At 35.9% G+C, this 19,984-nt stretch overlaps 1 protein-coding gene across 6 annotated transcripts in view; it reads left to right on the forward strand.

Moving 5' to 3' along the window:
- The first annotated feature begins 954 nt into the window (after positions 1-954).
- The window catches only part of LOC145293181 (C2 domain-containing protein 5-like), a 186,975-nt gene continuing 167,945 nt past the window's right edge, over positions 955-19,984 (forward strand). For 5 of the 6 annotated variants that reach the window (XM_080139660.1, XM_080139657.1, XM_080139659.1 and 2 more), the window contains exons 1-2: positions 2,942-3,043; positions 8,396-8,528. In XM_080139660.1, the coding sequence (XP_079995786.1) occupies positions 8,439-8,528 (90 nt within the window). In that variant the 5' untranslated portion in view covers positions 2,942-3,043; positions 8,396-8,438. Of the gene's footprint in view, positions 1,074-2,941; positions 3,044-8,395; positions 8,529-19,984 lie in introns of those variants that run through there. The other variant, XM_080139658.1, reaches the window with a different exon arrangement.

Here is a 19,984-nt window from a genome sequence, read left to right on the forward strand (position 1 = left end):
TTCTTCCAGAAAAGGCCAGTTTCATCATAGTTAAATGCTTGCTGTGGAATATAGCCTTCTCTGGAAATTAATTCCTCAAACGTCTTGAGGAATTCGTCTGATGCTTTCTTGTAGGAACTGGCCGCCTCTACATGCCTGACGACTGAGTGAATACCAGCCCTCTTCTTAAAGCGATCAAACCACCCATGAGAAGCCTTGAACTCTATGAGGGCTTCCTGCGATGTCCCTTCATTTCCGTCGTCTCTTTGGGCTTGCACGAGATCCGTAAAGATGGCCGTCGCCTTGTGCGAAATTACCGATTGCGTTAGAGTATCACCGGCGATCTCCTTCTCTTTAATCCACAGTAGAAGGAGCCTCTCCATCTCGTCGTTAATCGACGTCCTTCCGCTGGCAAGGATAGTCATGCCCTTAGAAGACCGACTTGCTTTAATGGCTTCCTTATTCTTGATAATCGTTCCGATCGTCGACTGGTTACGGCCATACTCTCTAGCAAGGCTAACGATACGCGTGCCTTCTTCGAATTTCTTTATTATTTCCAGCTTCGTTTCCATAGTAATCATCTTCTTAATTCTCCATTTACCATCACTAGTAACTTTGGGGCTCATGGCTAACGAATTAAAATTAAAAAGCACAAGGTAAATACGATATCGTAAGCACTCACACGAGATAAACACGATGCAACGCGCTGCTGATTCTCCACGTAAACAACGGATAGCGTCTCGCTCGGATCTCTCCCAGGCATTGTGGGAGGATTTCGACGAATAGCGTATAGGCATCTTAGTGATGCCGTAACGCTATTGGTCGAAACCAGCATATTAGTGACGTCGCAGTGACACATATAGTAACGCATAAGGTGGCGAGGCGATTGACTAGCACAGTCATACGCACGAACACCAACCGCCAAGTTTGAATTTTGGAAGTTTTTGTTGTTTTTTGTTTTTTTTGCCACACCGTAGGGCGGGGGTAAATACCGTAACCAGGGGTATAAAACATTGTAACCTGAAAAATCGTATCCTAAGGTCACCGTATCCCGGAGTTCTACTTTAGGACATTTCCTTTCCGTTTCATGAGGGGTACGTACATCTTAAATATTTTCGTTTTTTTTTTTTTTTTTTTTTAATTAGGTTGAATTAGAAAAAAATTTTTTTTGTTTGTTTTGATTTATTTACTCATATTTTCAACGGCTATTTTGACTAAGAGCGTTCGGAAAAAAAATAATGGCCGAAATCACCTGGTAAATCAAAATTGCGAAATACGGAACGTCGGGCGTTCCGGCTATTGAAAGAGAATCGTTCATTTAACTTTAATAAAATTAACTTTTTTTTTTTTTTTTTTTAGCGTTGTAAATCTTTTTTTTTCGTCTTCTCTTTCCCGACTATTACGTACGAAGAAGTGATAAATATAGATAACAAATGTTATTAAAAGCCAGATAAGTTACTCTTCTACCTAACAGAATAAGTTTTTAGTCTTTTTACTCACTTTATGGCCGCTACTGGACACTTAGCTTTTTTGTTTGCTTTTTTTTTTTACCGACTAACAAAATAAATAAAATCAACTGTTTTTTTGTTTTTTTTTGTTTTTTTTTGTCGAAATATTTTGCATTTAACGATAAGTTGAATAAGACAAATAAAACATTGAAAAGGAAGTTATGGCTAGATTCGTTTGTTTGTTTAATTTAAATTCTTATGAAATAGTATTTATTTTAATTTAGTTTTATTCATTCAAAAAAAGTAGGATGCTTCTACACTTTATTGCCAAAATTGGAGACGCCATTTTATTTCACGCACCTGCTGTCCAAATGTAAGGGAGCCACCATTATTTTAAACTATGACCGAAGCATGAAATAAATAACAAAAGAAAAATTAAACTTCCGGAAAGAACTATGGAAAAAAAAGTAAATAAATTACTTTCCCTTTCCGAAAGTAATCGTTCTCCACTTTAATTTTTTTGTTATCTATTTCATGCTTCGGCCATAGTTTAAAATAATGGTATCTCCCTTGCATTTGGACAGCAGGTGCGTGAAATAAAATGGTGTCTCCAATTTCGCCAGTAAAGTGTAAAAGCACCAAAAGTAGTTTCAAATTTACAACCACCTCAAAAAGAAAAAAAGTTGATTTTATTTATTTCATTATTCAAATTCCAGTTAAATGAACGATTCTCTTTCAATAACCGGAACGCGAGTTTCGTTTCATATGCCCAACGTTTCATATTTCGCAATTTTGATTTACCAGATGATTTTAGCGATTTTTTTTTTTTTTTTTTTTTTCCCGAACGCTCTCGGTCAAAATAGCCTTTTCAGCAACTGATAAGTGATTAAAAAAAAGAAAAAAAACTTCGAGGTTCTAATAGTACTTTTACTGTCCTCTAATACAACCTGGAATGACGAAGATAATGAACGGAACGAACAGTGAAGGATTAATCATTTTCATTATATAGCCATTAATTTGAAACATTTTATTTGGTGACAGAGGCCGACTTGAAAACCAGTAAACAATGTCAAGTGTTTTTTGTTTATTTGTTTTGTTTTTACCATAAAAAATCAAATTTAAATCTAAAAGTGATAAAAAATAAATTTACAAATACAAGATTTCGATCATTAAAAATCAAAATAAATGATACCCTTACCGTCAATTTTGTAAAATAATGATATAATGAAAAAAAATATATATACTTTCTTGTTGCGTCGATTATTTTTTGACTTACGGAGATTAATTATTGCGACTTAAAAAAAAATATTTTGCCGAAAACTTACACTTATTTCAGTAGATGAATGAACATGTTCTCCTTTATATTAAAAATAGAATGATGTAGATGTTCGTTTATATTAACAAATTTCTCCTTCGAAACAAGCAAGTTCTTTCGGTTAGACGGAATGTTTTTCTTGAAGAAAACGCCATTAGAAAAATAGGTTCAATGAGAAGATAACTCTGTAGATATTTGACCGGAACTGCAAATAATCACCGGAAGTGCAACTCTTTAAATTCTGGAGTTTGTATTTATCATTTGGATTTTTGGCGTATTGACATTCGATCAAGTTGAAAGTGTAAGTAAGATGAAAAAATGCTTTACATTATTAAAGAAAATGGGCAAAATTTCATTTTGAGCGTATCAAATTTTGGTAAATTAGTCTCGATTACTTTGTCTTTTTATTCTGTAAAAAGTCATTAATGTTGGACCTTTTAGAAAACTATTTAGAACGTTGAAACTATGTTAATAATAATCACCGTCCCAAGTACCCCCCCTCCTTTTAAAATTTCGTTTACATTTATACTGATACCTTATATAGAAAGAAAAGAAAGAAACTTTTATAATTGAGAAAAAATAGTGCTTCCACTTTTTAAAAGCCTTAATAAATGTATAACTTTATAAACAAGAAAATATTAGATTGATGATACTTTTAATATCTTTCGACCGGTCGGTGCACGAATAAAGGTGCATCTTTTTAAAATAGTTTTACGTTATTATTTTTTTTTTTTTTAATACTAAAAGATAAAAAAAAAAAAAAAAAATTAACTCCCATCGTTTTATTTAATATTTTACATGTTTTTACTATGTATTTAAAAAAATAATGCCAATAATATTTAAGAAATGTTAAACATCTAAAATCATATGGTTTGCCATGTAAAAATTTGTAATCTTAGAAAAAAATTATTTCACTTTGGCTTTGTCTTTATTTTCAAATATTCAAATCCCATCTGAAAATTATATAAATTGACGGTCAGAGAGAGCGGTGAACGTAAACAAACATTATGTCATTAACTTAAGCAAACGTGAAGACGTCACTTATTTTTCTCATTCAGGCTAATTTAAAAAGAAATCAAAGATTGCATATTTATTATCTTTTATCATATATATATGAATAAAATTCCATAATATGGCAACGAATTTAGAATTGTTAAAAAAAATTTAACATTGTTTTTTTTATATATATTTTTGAAACGTTTAAATAATTATTGATGAAAATCATTTCGTTAGACGCATGTGATGATGTCCTGATTTCGTTTTCAGCTGTTTAATGATCGTTTATTGTTTTTCAATTCTCGATTTTTATAAAACTTCAAATCACCATTATTGTCATAACTTTCTAGCTATTAAATAAACTAAAGATTATTTTTTGCTGTTTTTGTTTCTTTAGTTTTCTTTCTTTCTTTTTTTTTTTTTTTAGTTCCTTTTAAAATCTAAACTTAAATGTTTATTTTTATTTATTTTTTTTTTGAAGAATCTAATTATCAATTGCTATAGCATCCAACGGATATGCCATCCAATCCATCCATGTATTAATTTTGAAAAATGTTCTTTTATCTTGATAATTGTCCTAAAATTAGAATCGAATAATTATTTTTGCATTTTTTTTTTAATATCTAAAAGTGTGCGTTCAATTTTAAAATGCGGACTGAAGAAACATCGCACCTGTTTTAACACGTTTTGAATTACACTGAGTATTTTGTATTAAATTGTATTTTTATTCTTGAAACAAATTTTTTTTTTTAATTGTTGAAAATGTAATTTTTATTCAGTGTTTAATACTTGATGGACATTTTTATTTTAAGCATGTTTTTAATATATTTATAAAAATGAGTACTTATTTAGAATTTCACTTAGTTAAAAACAAAGACAAAACTCTTTTTGCAACTTATTGGTCAATTTTTACGACCTCTGCCCCAGCGTAAGGTGTATCAGAATTTTTGTAGGAATTTTTGACACCCCTAACACGAAACTGCGAATAAAATATTAAAAAATTCGTAATTTCTTTTAAAAGTGGGTTGTTTATTTTCTTTTTAAATTGAAAAAATTGAAAAAATATTTAACTCGTAAAATTCAATTCAATTTATTATGTCAAAAAACTGGCTGCATGAGTGAAAAAAATAAAAAATATTTCTATTATTTTTCAATTTTAATAGTTTATTTTGGAAGTATATTCCATAAAGAAATTAAACAAACCACTTTAAAAAGAGAAATTACGAGTTTTGTATATTTTATTTGCAGTTTTGTGTTAAGGGTGTAAAAAATTCCCCCAAAATTCTGACACACCTACCCAACCACCCCATGTTAACAACAGCTTTCGGAATAAACCCTCTTTCAACCTCCCCATGTTAAGAACAGCTTTCGGAATAAACACTCTCCTAACTTCCTCATATTAAGAACGGCTTTTGAGGTTGGAGGGGGGGTTATTCCGAAAGCCGTTCTAAACATGGGGAGGTTGGAGTGTTTATAATACGCTGGGGCACGTCGTAAAAATTGACCATATTATTCTATATTATAATGTACTTACTCGTCACGGAACGAAAATGTCATATTCCAAAAATCACATAAATTGATAAAGTACTTATATGTATGTGTTTTAAATCGGTTTTTAGGGATTTTTAAGAATAAATTGTATCCCTTACAATGGCTGATTTTGATCTCAACAAGATTGAATCGAGCTGTTTCCCCATTATTTATAAAATATTTATAAAAGATAGCAGGTCCAAAAATAGTGTATATCACTTGGTAATAAAACTTGATTTTCTTAGTTAAAAAAAAAAAAAAAAAATTAATTTACGTGATTTTTGGAATATGACCTCTTCGTTCCATGACATCATGAAGATTTGTCTGTATTTTTTGTAATTTTTTTATGAAGTCGAATTCAAAAGAAATATTATAAAAAAGCTAAATGTACAAAACACACACTCACACATACAAAAAACAAACAAAAATCCTTTTAACAGATTTTAATAGCAAAAATGGTAAAAATCAATGACTTTGACTTCAATAATTTTGAAATGAAAATGAATTTTTTTTTTTTTTTTTTTTTTTTTTAAATGCAATTACACCTCAACAGCCTGGAAGGATACTTGCGAAAATTTATTTTTTAAAATATTCATTTTTTTTTTTTTAATTTTTTATTTTTTTTTTTTAATTTTAGCATGGGTGATCATTTTACTGCTAAATTTAACATAAAATGATCACCCACTTGGCCATCTAGCATAGGATAGAACAGGTAGCCATTTTTTTGTTGTATAAATGCCGGGAGGCAAAGCATGGGAAGATGGACCTCCTAGGACTACTCAGCACTAATGTGTCAACCCGTCAGATAAAAGACTAACAAACTGATCCAATTTCTACTGGACTGAGTGTGGAGATCAGAACCTCAACAGGTATTCGATCACGAGTGCAACACAACACTAAATGAATAAGCGACATTTATATGTAACTACGAGGTGGCTTCAATATGTTCCCAGGCTTTTTTGTACAGGCATTTAAAATTGTTGTAAACTTTTGAAAATTCAGTATGTTATTACTGTACATCTTATAAGATGACTGACCAATTCTTATGATTTCACGTTCAAATGAACAGCTACCGCACTATGACTACCATTATTTTATTAAAACTTAAACATAAAAACTATTCAAAAGATATTAGAAACTAAAATATACATTTTTTTTGTATTTACCCTGTTGATTGTTAAATGTTGATGGACATTCTTTGTTGTTTGTAAAATTAAATATGTTTAAGAACAAAAAGAAGGTAAAAAGAGATAAAATAATAACTTTTCTCACACTTTTTGGAGACTGAAAATTGATTATTAAAAAATATGTTTCTAATATTGTTCTAAAAATAAACAAAAATGACCTTCATTAGTCTCAACACTAACTCTAATTCCGATTTTACTTATGCTAGAAATTAAAAAAAAAAAAAAAATTTGATAACTCATCCTTTCCTATGGTGTATGGTTAGGAGAGCATAATAATTTTATACAAATTTACATAGTAAGATTATATCAACCGTTTAAAAAAAATGTGATATTTTTTTGTCTCTCTCTTGCTTTCTAAATAAATTTTTTGTAGATATCTTTAAACCTGGAAAGATATCTACAAAAAATTTAGAAAGCAAAAGAAAACAAAAATGAATATATTTTTCAAATTTTGAAATGGTTGATTGTATAAAAAACATTTTTTAGTTAAAATACTGTTGCCATATCTGGGCAGGAGCTGCTAAAAACAGCCTATCCTGCCTTGACAGAGTACAAAATAGACTTCGTGGCTTAGTGGGGGATGCCCTTTTCTCTACCCTGCAACCTCTCTCCCACAGAAGAGACGTTGCGAGCCTGTCCTTGTTTTATCGTTATTTCCATGGCAGATACTCGTCTGAACTCCAATCTCTGGTCCCCCCTCACCAATCTTTCACGAGAAACACCCGTCTAGCTGAATCCACTGTGAAAAATTTCCCCCACTCTATATCTGTGCCTAAATCAAAACGCGGATTCCATGAACAAAGCTTCTTTCTTAGAACTGCACGCCTGTGGAACTCTGTTCCGTCTGCCTGCTTCCCTCCGGACTACAATTTGGATGTCTTCAAGTCCAATGTTAACAAATTCCTAATGAACCGCCCCCTTAAGTAAACACTTCAGCAAATCTCCTCACTAACTTAATGTACTTGCAATAACCCTTATCCCTGAGTGGCTTCCGGGCCTTGATAAGTGGTGATCACTGTGTAAAAAAAAAAAAAAAAAAAAAAAAAAAAAAAGCATTTGAAGGAGTCAAAGATGTAAGCTTACTTCAAGATGAAGAGATTAAAACATTAGTTCATAATTTAATTAATAACAACTGTAAAAAAGTCTTAAATTGTTGTCGCTATTTACTTGCCTTCCCACGAGGTCAGAGTTAGACACCATGTCCGTTTTAATATAAAAACCCAACTCTCCAAAAAGGGGACTTTGGATTGGAATAAAAATATGTTTAAGCTTAGAAAGATTTCTCTTTCATTGACAGATACTACACTTTTGCTCCTTGCCAAAAGGCCAGAGCTGTCATTGAAAAAATTATTTTTGAATAAAAATTCAAGTTTATGGACTTTATAAAAAATAATTTTATTGCAGGACAAATAAAAATTCAGTTTAAGACTAACAATCAATTTTATTCAAAATTTATATAAAGAAACAAGTACAATAATAAAAAAGAAGTTTTTCAATGATTCTCATTCTACAGTTGAATCACTTAGTTTTAGCTATCAAATAACTAAAATTTATTTATTACTTTTAAAATAATGACAGAAAAACAAAAATCAATAATTTATTTGTTTTATTATTATTTCCTTTATTAAGCCATGGTCATAAAACCATTAGCAATAGACAGAGGTTACCTAGCTAATTAGGGAATGCATAAAATTTAAGAACATCACAACAGATAACCAATACAGAACCCTGAAAATGTGACAGTAATACCTGTTCATTCACACAATTCTAAGGCTACACATTCAGGACTGCAGAACACAATGTGAAAGGAGATCACCGGTACATTGTTGAATAAAAGGAAAAGTTGGATATGAGATTCACAAATTACAAAAATGAGAATTTTATTTGAATTTGAATTTTCATGCTTATCTTTATGTATGTTTTTTTTTTTTTTTTTATAGAAATCATTAATTGTACCATGTTGGATTGACAAATTAAAAAAATATGCCGGGAAGGTTAAAAGTGAAGGTTGTGGCAGCTAGGGATTTGCCCATCATGGACCGAGCAAGTGACCTTACAGATGCCTTTGTGGAGGTATGGATTTCCTTTTTGAAAGTTTGGAACAAAAAGCACTTCGGTTTCTAAAATTTTTCTTATTGAATTAAAAAAAGAAAAAAAAAACAATTTTGCATTGCTATCAATTTAACACAGACAAATTTTTAAAAAAATTCCTTACGATGTGAGAGTTCATTTTCCCATATGAGTTTATTGTAGCTGGCTGACCTAACCTCTCATTTCCAGAGAATATCTGGATTTCGTTGCCCAGGAAAGTAGATAACTCAAGAAACTCCTGCTCTCAACCCCAAACTCCATCTAATTATTTTTAAGATACGTTAATTTCTGTAAGTTTAAAATTGCAATTTATATAAGAAAGTAAGAATTTATAACAATACATGTTATGGATGTCTGATGCAAACGTATATATATTAATTTAGTAAGAAAAAATATCCATTTAAATATTAATTTGCGACTTTTATTTAGAATTTAATTTAATTAAAAAACAACAAGAATACAGAAAAATCTTTATGATGTATGTATTCATCACTGAACAAAGATATCATGTTCCAAAAATCATAAATTGATCAAGTTTAAACTAAGAAAACCAAATTTGATGATTATTAAAGAAATAACTGTCTCACCTTCCATTATAAAAAAAAAATTTTTTTGAAACGAAGTGAGATAGCTCAACATATATTCATAGTTACTATATTTATATTTTAATGTTGACAAATTTCTATTAATTGCTTACAAATTATTTTCTTTATAAAAAATTTGATCAATTTACATGAGAACTAAATTTGCTACGGAGGAGAAAGATTACATAAAAATACATCCTAGTTGAATAAAGTATTGTCTAAAAAATGTATTGTATTTTATTAAAAGTATTATCTACAAAAATTGTATTTTATCCTAAGAACATGGACAATCAATAAGGAAATAGCTAGGAAGAATCAAATATTAATTCAGCAGATACATTGTTATACGAGTCTAACTTTGATAATCCGACCGACTTAATTTTTATATCATCTATTTCAGAACTGGCATTATTATTTGAAAACCCTGTACTAGTATCTACATAGAACATTATCTTAATCACAGGGTCAGATCTATAAGGAAGTAATTCTTTTGGATAAACCTGGCACCAGACTTCCTTTATAAAATCTGCAATAATTGTAAAACTAATTTTATTATTAAAAACCTAAAGGTAGTTCAGCAAATCGATACTGATGAAGAATAGTTTGAGAACCACAATGGTTCATGAAAGAAAGGAAGAATTATTATGAATACTGTAGTGTGATGCTTAAAAATGATGTACGGCTTGCAATTTCTAATAACTGCATAATAGATGCTTTGTAAATTTAGGAATTTGGTCCCAGCTGGAAAAAAAATTATATCCTTTCGTTGTAGAATACAAATCAAAAAGTGTATTAAAGGTTATTAAATTCATCATCATGGGTTTAACATCCATTTTACACGCTGGTATGTGTTGAACAACTTTAGGAAATAGAGCTTCAAACTAATCTATCTCTAGCCAGATCTTTATTTGTCCTTATTTCTTCCAAATTCATCCTTACCACTTTCTCATGTTTTCCATGTGCTGCTCCTATGAACTGGACATGCTACCTTAACTGTTGTACATCTACTGACCCAAGAACTCTTAATCATTCTTTCAACATAGCCATACCATTGAAACCTTGTCTTCTGCACACATCTATCTATACTGTTCAGATTTTTAATCTTTTTCTTTCTTTTTTTTTTTTTACATGGAGGTCACCACTTATCAAGGCCCAGAAGCCACTCAGGGATAAGGGTTATTGCGTGTACAGTAATCAATGAGATAGTATCGTAGTAATCATTAGTATTGGATATTTGATAGGGTGTCTTACTTAAGATAGCGGTGTGTCAGGAATTTGTTTATGTTGGACTTGAAGACATCCAAGTTGTAGTCAGGTGGGAAACAGGCAAACGGAAGAGAGTTCCACAGTTGTGCACTTCTAAGAAAGAAGCTCTGCTCATGGAATCTACGTTTGAATAAAGAGTGGGGAAAATTAATGACAGTAGTTTTAGCTAGACGGGTGTTTTTCGTTAAAGATTGGCCAGGGATTGGAGCTCAGACGAGCATTGACATGGAAATAACGATAAAACAAAGAAAGGCTCGCAACATCTTTTCTGTAGGAGAGAGGCTGCAGGGAAGAGAAAAGGGCATCCCCCACTAAGCCACAAAGTCTATTTTGTACTTTGTCAAGGCAGGATAGGCTGCTTTTAGCAGCTCCTGGCCAGATGTGGAGGCAGTACTCCATCCTTGGACGTACTTGGCTTTTATACAGATAGAGAATTGCATTAGTAGTGAGATATTTTCTCGAGCGGTAGGATCCCACAATTTTCCCAGCGTCCTTGGCAACAGACTTGATGTACGTGTTCCATTTCAGATCAGGAGTAAAGGTCAAGCCTAGAAGCTTGTCAAAGTATGGAGCCTCCACAAGACGAGAGCCATCCATTTCAATTGATGCCAGATGGGGATCAGAGCGTTGATGATGTAAAGAGAGAAGCTTGGTTTTAGATGCATTAAAAGTAACCAACCACCTCTTCCCCCACTCTACCATGCGCTCAAGATCAGAGGAGAGAGAATCAGAGAATTTTGTCCTTTACGGCCTTTGATGTGTTGCCATAGATGGTCGTGTCATCAGCGTAGATATCAACGAATGATTTAAGTATATGTTTTGGGAGATCATTGATGTAGATCAGGAAGAGAGTTGGGCCCAGGATGGACCCCTGAGAGACTCCAGCATTAATACTGTGGGCCTCTGATTTCTGCCCATCAATCACTACTCTTATGAACCTATCGGAGAGAAATGATTTAATAATTGAGAAAACATTTCCAGTGATACTGTAGCTGGAAATCTTGTGAAGTAGGCCCTTGTGCCATACCTTATCGAAGGCCTTCGATATGTCAAGAGCAATTGCCCTGGAAAGGAAGCCTTTGTTAAGAGATTCACTAATCCTATGAGATATAACCGTTAGCACATCTGCTGTAGATCTTGTTCAGGATTCTATTTGTTATTTGCCAAAACTGGTGGGAACCAAGCCGCTGCTCAGCTACTTTGGATTTAGCGGACTGAACATATAGCTCTCTTGCATTTTTTATTACTCTTTTACAGTGGTTGCTGGCAGCCTGAAAGCAGCTTTAGTCTCAGTACATCTATTATGTTGAAAAAGTGATTTCTGTGCGTGATGGCAGTTGCACATTCTGGGGAGAACCATGGCTGGCTGTTAGGTTTTTGTTGGAATTTTTTGGATTGTATGAATCGGTCTATGCCTACAATTAACCATTCGGTCAGGTCTGATACTATAGAGGACACATCCTTTTTAAACATAGAATGCAGAGGTAGATCAGATATGAATGTACGGAAGCTATCCCAGTCAGCCATAGAGTATCAATATCGAGTACGGTGGAGAGGTACGTCTGAAGACTTATTACATTTCATTTTTATCTTAACTGATACAACGGAGTGGTCGGAAGATACCGGAGGAGATAGAACGGAACATGAACATAGCTCAGGGGAAGTTGTAAGAAAAAGGTCTGGAAGGTTTGCATACTGACCGGTAGCATTGGGCACACGGGTGGGTTCGTGAACAATCTGAGTGAGGTCATAGGCAATGGCAAAATCATGACAGAACCTCCCCTTGTCATCGGTCTTATTTGAGTGGGTCAGCCATTCCACATTATGGACATTGAAGTCACTGCAAATGTGAATGTTAGCCAAAGGATGAGCAGACAGGATGTGGTCAATTTTCTCAGATATACTCTTAAAGATAGTAACCCCACTGTTGTGGGGGCGATAGAGGGCAAATATAAATGCAGTGGTGTAAGCTAGTGCAACCCGGAAGAACATATAAGGTAAATTAGGGTCTTCTCTGGAGATATCGCTACCACATGGAAAGCCATCTTTAATGTAGGCATATACTCCATGCCCATGGCGATCTTGGGGGTCAGATTTAGATGTTAAGTTAGAGTATCCTTTAATTATGAATTCATCTAGGGAAATGGTCAGCCCTATGCCAATTTCACTTAGAAAGAATATATCCGGTTTTGTCTCCTCTAATTGTGTTTCAACCTTTGGAAGGTTTGAACGTAGACCCCTGATGTTGGAGAAGGAGACATGGTAGTAGGGGTCTACGTTGGAGAATGGGGTTCTAGGTTTATTCGTGTTTTCTTTTTTGGGGGGGGGAGGATTTGTGGAACAGGTCGATAGACTTGGTTGGAGCAGGACAGAAAGGGAAAGTAAGAGAGAAAAAGATAGAAAATTTTTTTTTTTTTTTTGTAGCACATGATAAGATAAAGCCGTAACAATTACCCACTAGTATGGCATCGAGAGGCCCTACCAGAAACTACTGCATGGTCCAGAATCCATTCACCAAATGGCAATACAGCAGCCATGGTACTTTGCACCTGCTGATAGGACAGCCTCCTTAGTGGTTAATCCTAGGTTCGGGTCCCTGACTATCAGGCGGATGACGTCAGCCCAGACAAAACGTTTACCTCCAGCACCCTTACTAGTGACATGACCACGAGGATGGACATAGAAACAGAAAATTTCCGACATCTCAGGCTACTGACCTAGAAAACAGCTTTTTCTTCACCCTTTGTCAGAAAAATCACTCATTGGAAATGAGGACTGAAGGACAAAAAAGGAGAAGTGAGAGTTACTGGAGCTGCTGATAACACACCCACATGCATTATCTACTCTCCATTTAAAAAAAAAAAAAACGGTGAGAAGGACTTATTAATATCTACTTAGTATTAAGTCCGTTGCCCCATTCCCAGTTTAGGATAGTACTTGAAGATAGTCTCCCCTCCCATGTTAATGCATGGATACTTTTTGCCTTAATCTACCTCGAGCTAGAATGTTTGAGCATTGCATCTCCACCCCATAATAAATATGCTATAATAGAACTTTTATCAAATTGGAAAGTCTGGTTATTTTCTATTAATTTACATTTGAAGAACTCTTTTAAAAAAACTGGTTAAGAGTAATACCTTTAGGGTAACGCACTGTAGAGAAAAAAAAAAAAAAGAAAATGTCGCAAGTTTGAATTCAGATAATAATGCAGGTATAAATTGGTAAATGTTTATTTTCATGGGAGACTTTTTTTCTTTTTTTTTTTTAAATATAAGAAAAAGTATTGGTTAATAATATATTTGGCAAAAAAGATTTAGGAAAAAAGAAAGATAAATAAATAAAAAGAAAACAAGACAAGTATACTTAAAATGTTCAGGATAAAGTCAAAGCTGGAATAAAGAAAAAATAAAACAGTTTGCAATAAACAGATGTTAGTGAATTTTAGGTGTAAATCTGTCGCTTCCGTCAAAAGTTTTAGGCAGACATACAAACATACATACATACATATATACATTTAAACACAGATGAGATTTATATTATGGACTAGCGGGGGTACCTGGCGTTGCACAGGTGTTTGTAGATGTGGGGGGGGTGGATCAAAAAAGAAAAAGAAAGTTTTATAGGAAGGTAGGCTTGAAAAGAAATATTAAAAAACGAACAAAAACAAAAAAAAAACAGCGAAAAAGTTTTTTTCATTTTTTTTTGTAGGTGTGTGTGGTGGTAGTGGTGGGTTAGATCCAAACCCTATGTTAAACTTCTTTTAAAAAATCGACCCCCTCCCCCCACCCAAAATAAAAACCCCAGCAAACTTAACGTAAAAAGAAGTAAAATAAAAAAAAGTAAATAAAATAAAAAGTTTTTGTAGGTAGGTAAGATCGAACCCAGAACGTTGAGGTGAAAAACTTGGTAAGTTACCCGCTCGCACACAAAAGGAAAATAACTGAAAACAATTTCAATTTAACGTTTATAAATGGCAGGTGCGTGGCAAATCTAATTAGGTCAAAGGAAATGAAATTCTGCACTTAATTATAGCTGCAGGATAGTCCTTTTGAGTTTGTTTTTTACCCAACTTTGGTTTTGTTTCCCCAACATGTTGGGGAAAACCAGCTCCCCCTTTATTAGGGGAGTGTCCAAATGAAAGCAAATGGTTGGTTCAGCACAACATTCTTTGACTCGGTGGCTTGTGGAAATTCTGCAACCTGTGCGTGAGCTATACACCACGCATTGTATCCCAGATTCCTTTCGGTTCGTTGATTGTGTACGTGGGTTGGATTCTAATGCAGAGACGTCTTTCATGTGCTCATTTGATGTCTCTAGTCTTTTCACCAACATACCGTTGGATGAGACTATAAGCATATGTGCCGACGCTTTATATGATGGTCGCCTGACTGCTCCACGGTTTTCTAAAGAGATTCTTATTGAACTCATTTTAATGTGTACGAAATCCGTGGAATTTAGTTTTTGTGATATTATGTACTGTCAGGTTGACGGGGTTTCAATGGGGAGTCCGTTGGCCCCAACTTTAGCGGATATTTTCGTCGGGTACTATGAATCCGTTATGTTTAATTCTACATCTAAACCCACTGCATATTTCAGATATGTTGACGACACTTTTGCTATTTTTCCTTCGCAAAGTGAAGCGTCGATATTTTTTAATAGGTTGAATTCTTTACATGGGGCTCTTAAGTTCACTATGGAAAGTGAGAAGGACAATTCGCTTCCTTTCTTGGATGTTCTTGTCGAACGCTCAAGGGGGGGCTTTCTCACTACAATTTATAGAAAGCCGACATTTACTGGCCTATATGTGAGCTGGTTGTCTTTTGTACCTAAATCACGTAAGGTCGGCTTAATTAATACTTTGGTACATAGACCCCTCATGATTTGTTCGGCTAACAGATTAGATGTCGAACTCGATAAGATCAGGGAAATATTCATCAATAATGGTTATCCTGTTGACCTTATTGATGATTGTATTTTCAAAAAGGTTGCGGATTTTAAATCCCCTAAAAAGTTTGGACCCTTGAAATGCCCGGTTTATTTGAAATTACCGTGGATAGGGGAGGGGAGTAATATAATTTCAAAACAGATTCGAAGAAGTATTTACGATTGCTTCAATTCGGTGACCTTGCTTGTGGTATATACTACGAGACCTGCTTTTCCGTCTTTCCGCAAGGATAGTTTGCCTTACATCCAAAATAGTAATATTGTATATCAGTTTAAATGCCAGTGCGATGCTGGTTATGTTGGGCGAACATCCTTGCACCTTTTGACTCGTATAAACCAGCATGTTCCATCGAAGATCAGACAAGGGAGAATGGGGTTCGGTGGTCTCCCTCCTTCTGCAGCCTTGGACTCTGCTATTGGCCAGCATTTGGTTGACAACCCGTGCTGTGCCGATAGATATAAAATAGATTGGTTCGAGGTGCATGAGGTCTATGTATAGAGCGGACTCCAAAAACCATTTAAAGATTTTGGAGGCCGTCTCTATTGCGGTGCGTCAACCTTCTTTGTGCCGGCAAACGCATTGTTTCTCTTTGGGGAACTTTGAAATTTTTTCTCCCGCTTTTTTTTTTTTTTTTTCTCCCTCGTTGTGCCAACATTTTTAATCGTTTTTTAAATGTAAATAAATTTAATTAATGTCCCCGTACGTTGGCACATTAAATAAGTTCCCCAATAGAACTCTTTATTTTCGTCACAATACTATTTAGATTGCTATCGATTTACTCCTGAAGAGATGATAGCCGAAAGAGCTCTCGAGAAACTTCCGCCTACTATTTTATATATTTATATATACATATATATAGATATATATATATACACATGGACATTTCAGAAGTATTAGTGCAGGCGTGGGTGATACTAAAAAAGAGCCCAGAGACTGTGGACCGTGCAGCCATCGCAGGGTGGATCTCAGGACCTGAACACAGTTACAAGCTACTACAAGTGTGGTGGGTCCAACCATTTGACCCATGATTTTCTCTGTCGGCGCTTATTGATGTGAGAACTTAGCGGGCCTCAGTGCTACAAGTGTAAAACCAGGGACACCTGGCCCGTGATTGTCCAGGAAACGGGCAATGAGAGGGAACTACAGCGCCAGTCTTCTTCCCAGATCGTCACTAAATAAGGCGCTGCCCGTAGTGAGCGTGTGCATTAATGGATGTGAATGCCTTGCATATGTAGACACTGGGTGCACCCAGACCCTGGTGCGCAAGGCATGTTGCGACACTTGGTATAAGGATAGAATTCAGGTGCTAACCGTGGGTGGAGGCTCACTAGCCTCTTGCGGGGTTAGCGCCATCAACGCAAGCATCGGTGACAGGCCTGCAATAGTCGTGCGAGCCCTGGTGTTGGACAGGGAGCTGCCTGGGTATGACATACTTCTATGGATGGATTTAATTACACAGCTGAGTGGAATCACTGTGGGCTGCACTGGCAAGGTAGAGTTCTCCCGACATGAGAAACGCGTTTGCGCCACGATTAACCTGGTCAAGCCTAACTTTCATGCAGAATACTACAGGGAAACCAACGCGTGAACGACATCTTGGAAGTGGTCTGGCAATCAACCACTAATATCCTTACGGAATGAGGCTCAGGAGGCAGTATGAAGAAGAACTGCAGACTTGGATCAACAATGGCTGGCTGCTTCCTAGAGGATGATCTCAGGCTCCGCCAAGGACTGATTCCCCTAATGGCTGTCTTACAAGATAGCAAACAGAAGGTCCGACCCGTCATGGACTACCGTGAACTTAATGAACAGGGTCATTCCATGTCAAATCATCCAGAAATATGGGATTTTGAAACCCATATCCCCAGATATGGCTGTAGTTTGTACTGCAGATAGACAATATAGGAACTAAGAAATCCTGAAAATTTGAGCACATAACTCCAAGCGGTTCCCGATTTAGAACATTTTTTTTGTTTTGGTATTAGTCACATAATGTGACACTCGGGCGACAGGTTTGTGATGTCATTTCTTTGATTATTTTCTGATTGGAAGATCGTATAGCTCTAAAAATTCACACAGATACCCAAGGAATCCAAAAATGACATCCAATTTTCTCAAAAATTAAGCCTTAGAGATATTAAGGGTTTTTGGATTTTTCCACATGTACCCCAAAATTGAATTAAAAAATAAAAAAAAAAGTGGCTGGCATGGTAATGCATTACTTTCTTCATATATTTTTTTAGACACAATAAATTGTCTCTGGACCAAAAATGGTTAAAAGTACTTGTTTCGTTCACTCACAGTTTCTGTTTAAAGTCAGGTATATTTTTGATAATAATGAAAAATATTCCCTCCCCTGAGCATGCTGATGGAAACTGTGGCCATGGTGACTCGTGACAACCCTGTGCAAGGGAACTAGTGCGTTAACAGGAACAAGTTCACAGTCTGGGTGGACGCTAGTTCACTAGCCCTTGGAGTTGCCCTTGCGATTGATGATGGCATTATCGAAGACGCCTGTTGGCTTTGTCCAGAGAATAATTCTAGGCACATAAACTTGGGCGAACTTGATGCTACTTAGAAAGGAATTACTACATATTATCACGGACTCTGTGCGCACTCATCGGTGGATAACCGATGCATTGACTGCAAGAGCATAGCTAACCACACGGGCAGTAAGTGAGATGTTGATACGAAGGCGGCTCGCCACTCTGGTAGATACAATCAAAGAGTATAACCTGACTGTAGATGTAATGTTGATCAGGTCTGCAAACAACAGCAGGTGCGCTAACGTGAGTACCACAACGGTGGCTGCTAACTGATACCCAGGGAGGTTCTGAGACATGGCAACCGCCGTGTGCAGCCATCGCATGTAATATGGATGCGGATCATATCAGTGAGATTCATCAGTAATGCGGACACCCAGGGGTAAAGCAGACACCATCTTTTGCCAAGATGGTTGATCCAGAAGTAAGAAAGACAGATGTCAAGAGAGCAGTGGAAAGTTTTGAAGCATGTCAATCAATCGACCCGGCTCCAATACAGTGGAACAAAGGGCAATTGGGAGTGAGCGGCATGTGGCAGAGAGTGGGCATGGATATCACACATTATGGTGGCAATCACTTCCTTACCCTCATCGATTGTGAACCTATGCGCTTCGCGGTCTGGAGACCACTCATGTGTCAGGACTCCTATATTATTCGCCAGCTGTCATCTGTGTTCTTTGAAAGAGGCGCGCCTGAAGAGGGCTGACATACAATGACCAGCCTTCTGCAGCTGGCAGGTCAGGCAGTTCATGAAGGAGTGGGGAGTGTGGCTGCGATATGCTTATGTGCCATCTGGCAATGGTATTGCTGAGAGGAGCCATCGCAGCATCAAAAAAATTGCGGCCAGGAAGCAGTGCACCGTCTCAGAAGCCATATATTGGTACAGCATCATGCCGAAGGATGGCGTCTCTCTAGGAACAGCGCCTGCAAACGCAATCTACCAATATCAAGTCTGAAAAAAAGGAATCTGCCCTAACAGAGAATTCTTTAACAGGGAGGGACGGGGTCATATCCACCAGGGGATCTTGTCTGGGTGAAGCTGCCTGAAAGCCGGAGCACTGACAGATATAAACGAGTGACCAACGTAGTGATTCAGCAGTCAGTTTGGCGACACAGTTGCAACCACCACTGAACAACGCGAGTGATTCTGGGTCTGAAGCCAATGGGCCATCGCTCTGGTTCGCACCATCCTCATCAAGCAGTGAATCCGATATAAGTAGCCTCTCTGTGATCATGAGATCAGGGGTGAATGTGAGAAAATAAAAACCGACATACAAACGACCTACTGGTGAGGTTCCCACGTGTCTGCCTGTCATGCACGTTGGACAGGAAAAAGAGAAACCAGGATGGCGCCTGCGATATTTAACAGAAACAGTCTCCTGTGATCTCGCTGGGTCACGCGAGATTCATATGGGTGAATGTAATATAAAGCAGGTCACTTGGAGGAGTGGGTGAGTTTTCACTGTACAGACAGTAAATAGGATGTTACAAAACAGTTACTCAGTGCATTGGAGGTTCCATTTCTAGTAACATCGCTTTTATGGGGGCGATAGAAGGTAAATATAAATGCACTGGTGTGAGCAAGTGCAATCCAAAAGTTTCTACGTTGAAAGTTTGAGTTCTGTGTTTAATCGTGTATACTTTCTGGAACTTTTCATGGTGGAGTTTTAGGATTTGTGGAATAGGTCTACAGACTTGGTTAGAGCAGGATAAAGAGGGAAAGAAATGAAGAAAAAGAAGTGAAGATTTTTTTTTTTTTTGTAGACCTTGATAAGGTAAAGCTGTAACCCACTAATATGGCATTGAGAAGCCGTACTAGAAGCTACTGCATGGTCCAGAATTCATTCACCAAATGGTAATACAGCAGCCCCAGCACCTGCTGATAGGACGGCCTTCTTGACACTCACACTAGCGTTTGCTCCTATCTGTGTTCCAATGGCATTACCAAGGTAACTTTGTCTACATCAAAGTTCTCGTGCATCTCAATTATTTTGTACTTTTTGCATATAAACTGATTACTACCTACCAGTAATTCCACTGAACTTCATATGTACCTGATGCTTATAGGTACAACAAAAGAAAGAATTATACTTGACTTCC

This window comes from Euprymna scolopes, chromosome 14 (assembly GCF_053919585.1).
Source record: "Euprymna scolopes isolate OS-2025 chromosome 14, ASM5391958v1, whole genome shotgun sequence".
NCBI classification, from domain to species: domain Eukaryota; kingdom Metazoa; phylum Mollusca; class Cephalopoda; order Sepiida; family Sepiolidae; genus Euprymna; species Euprymna scolopes.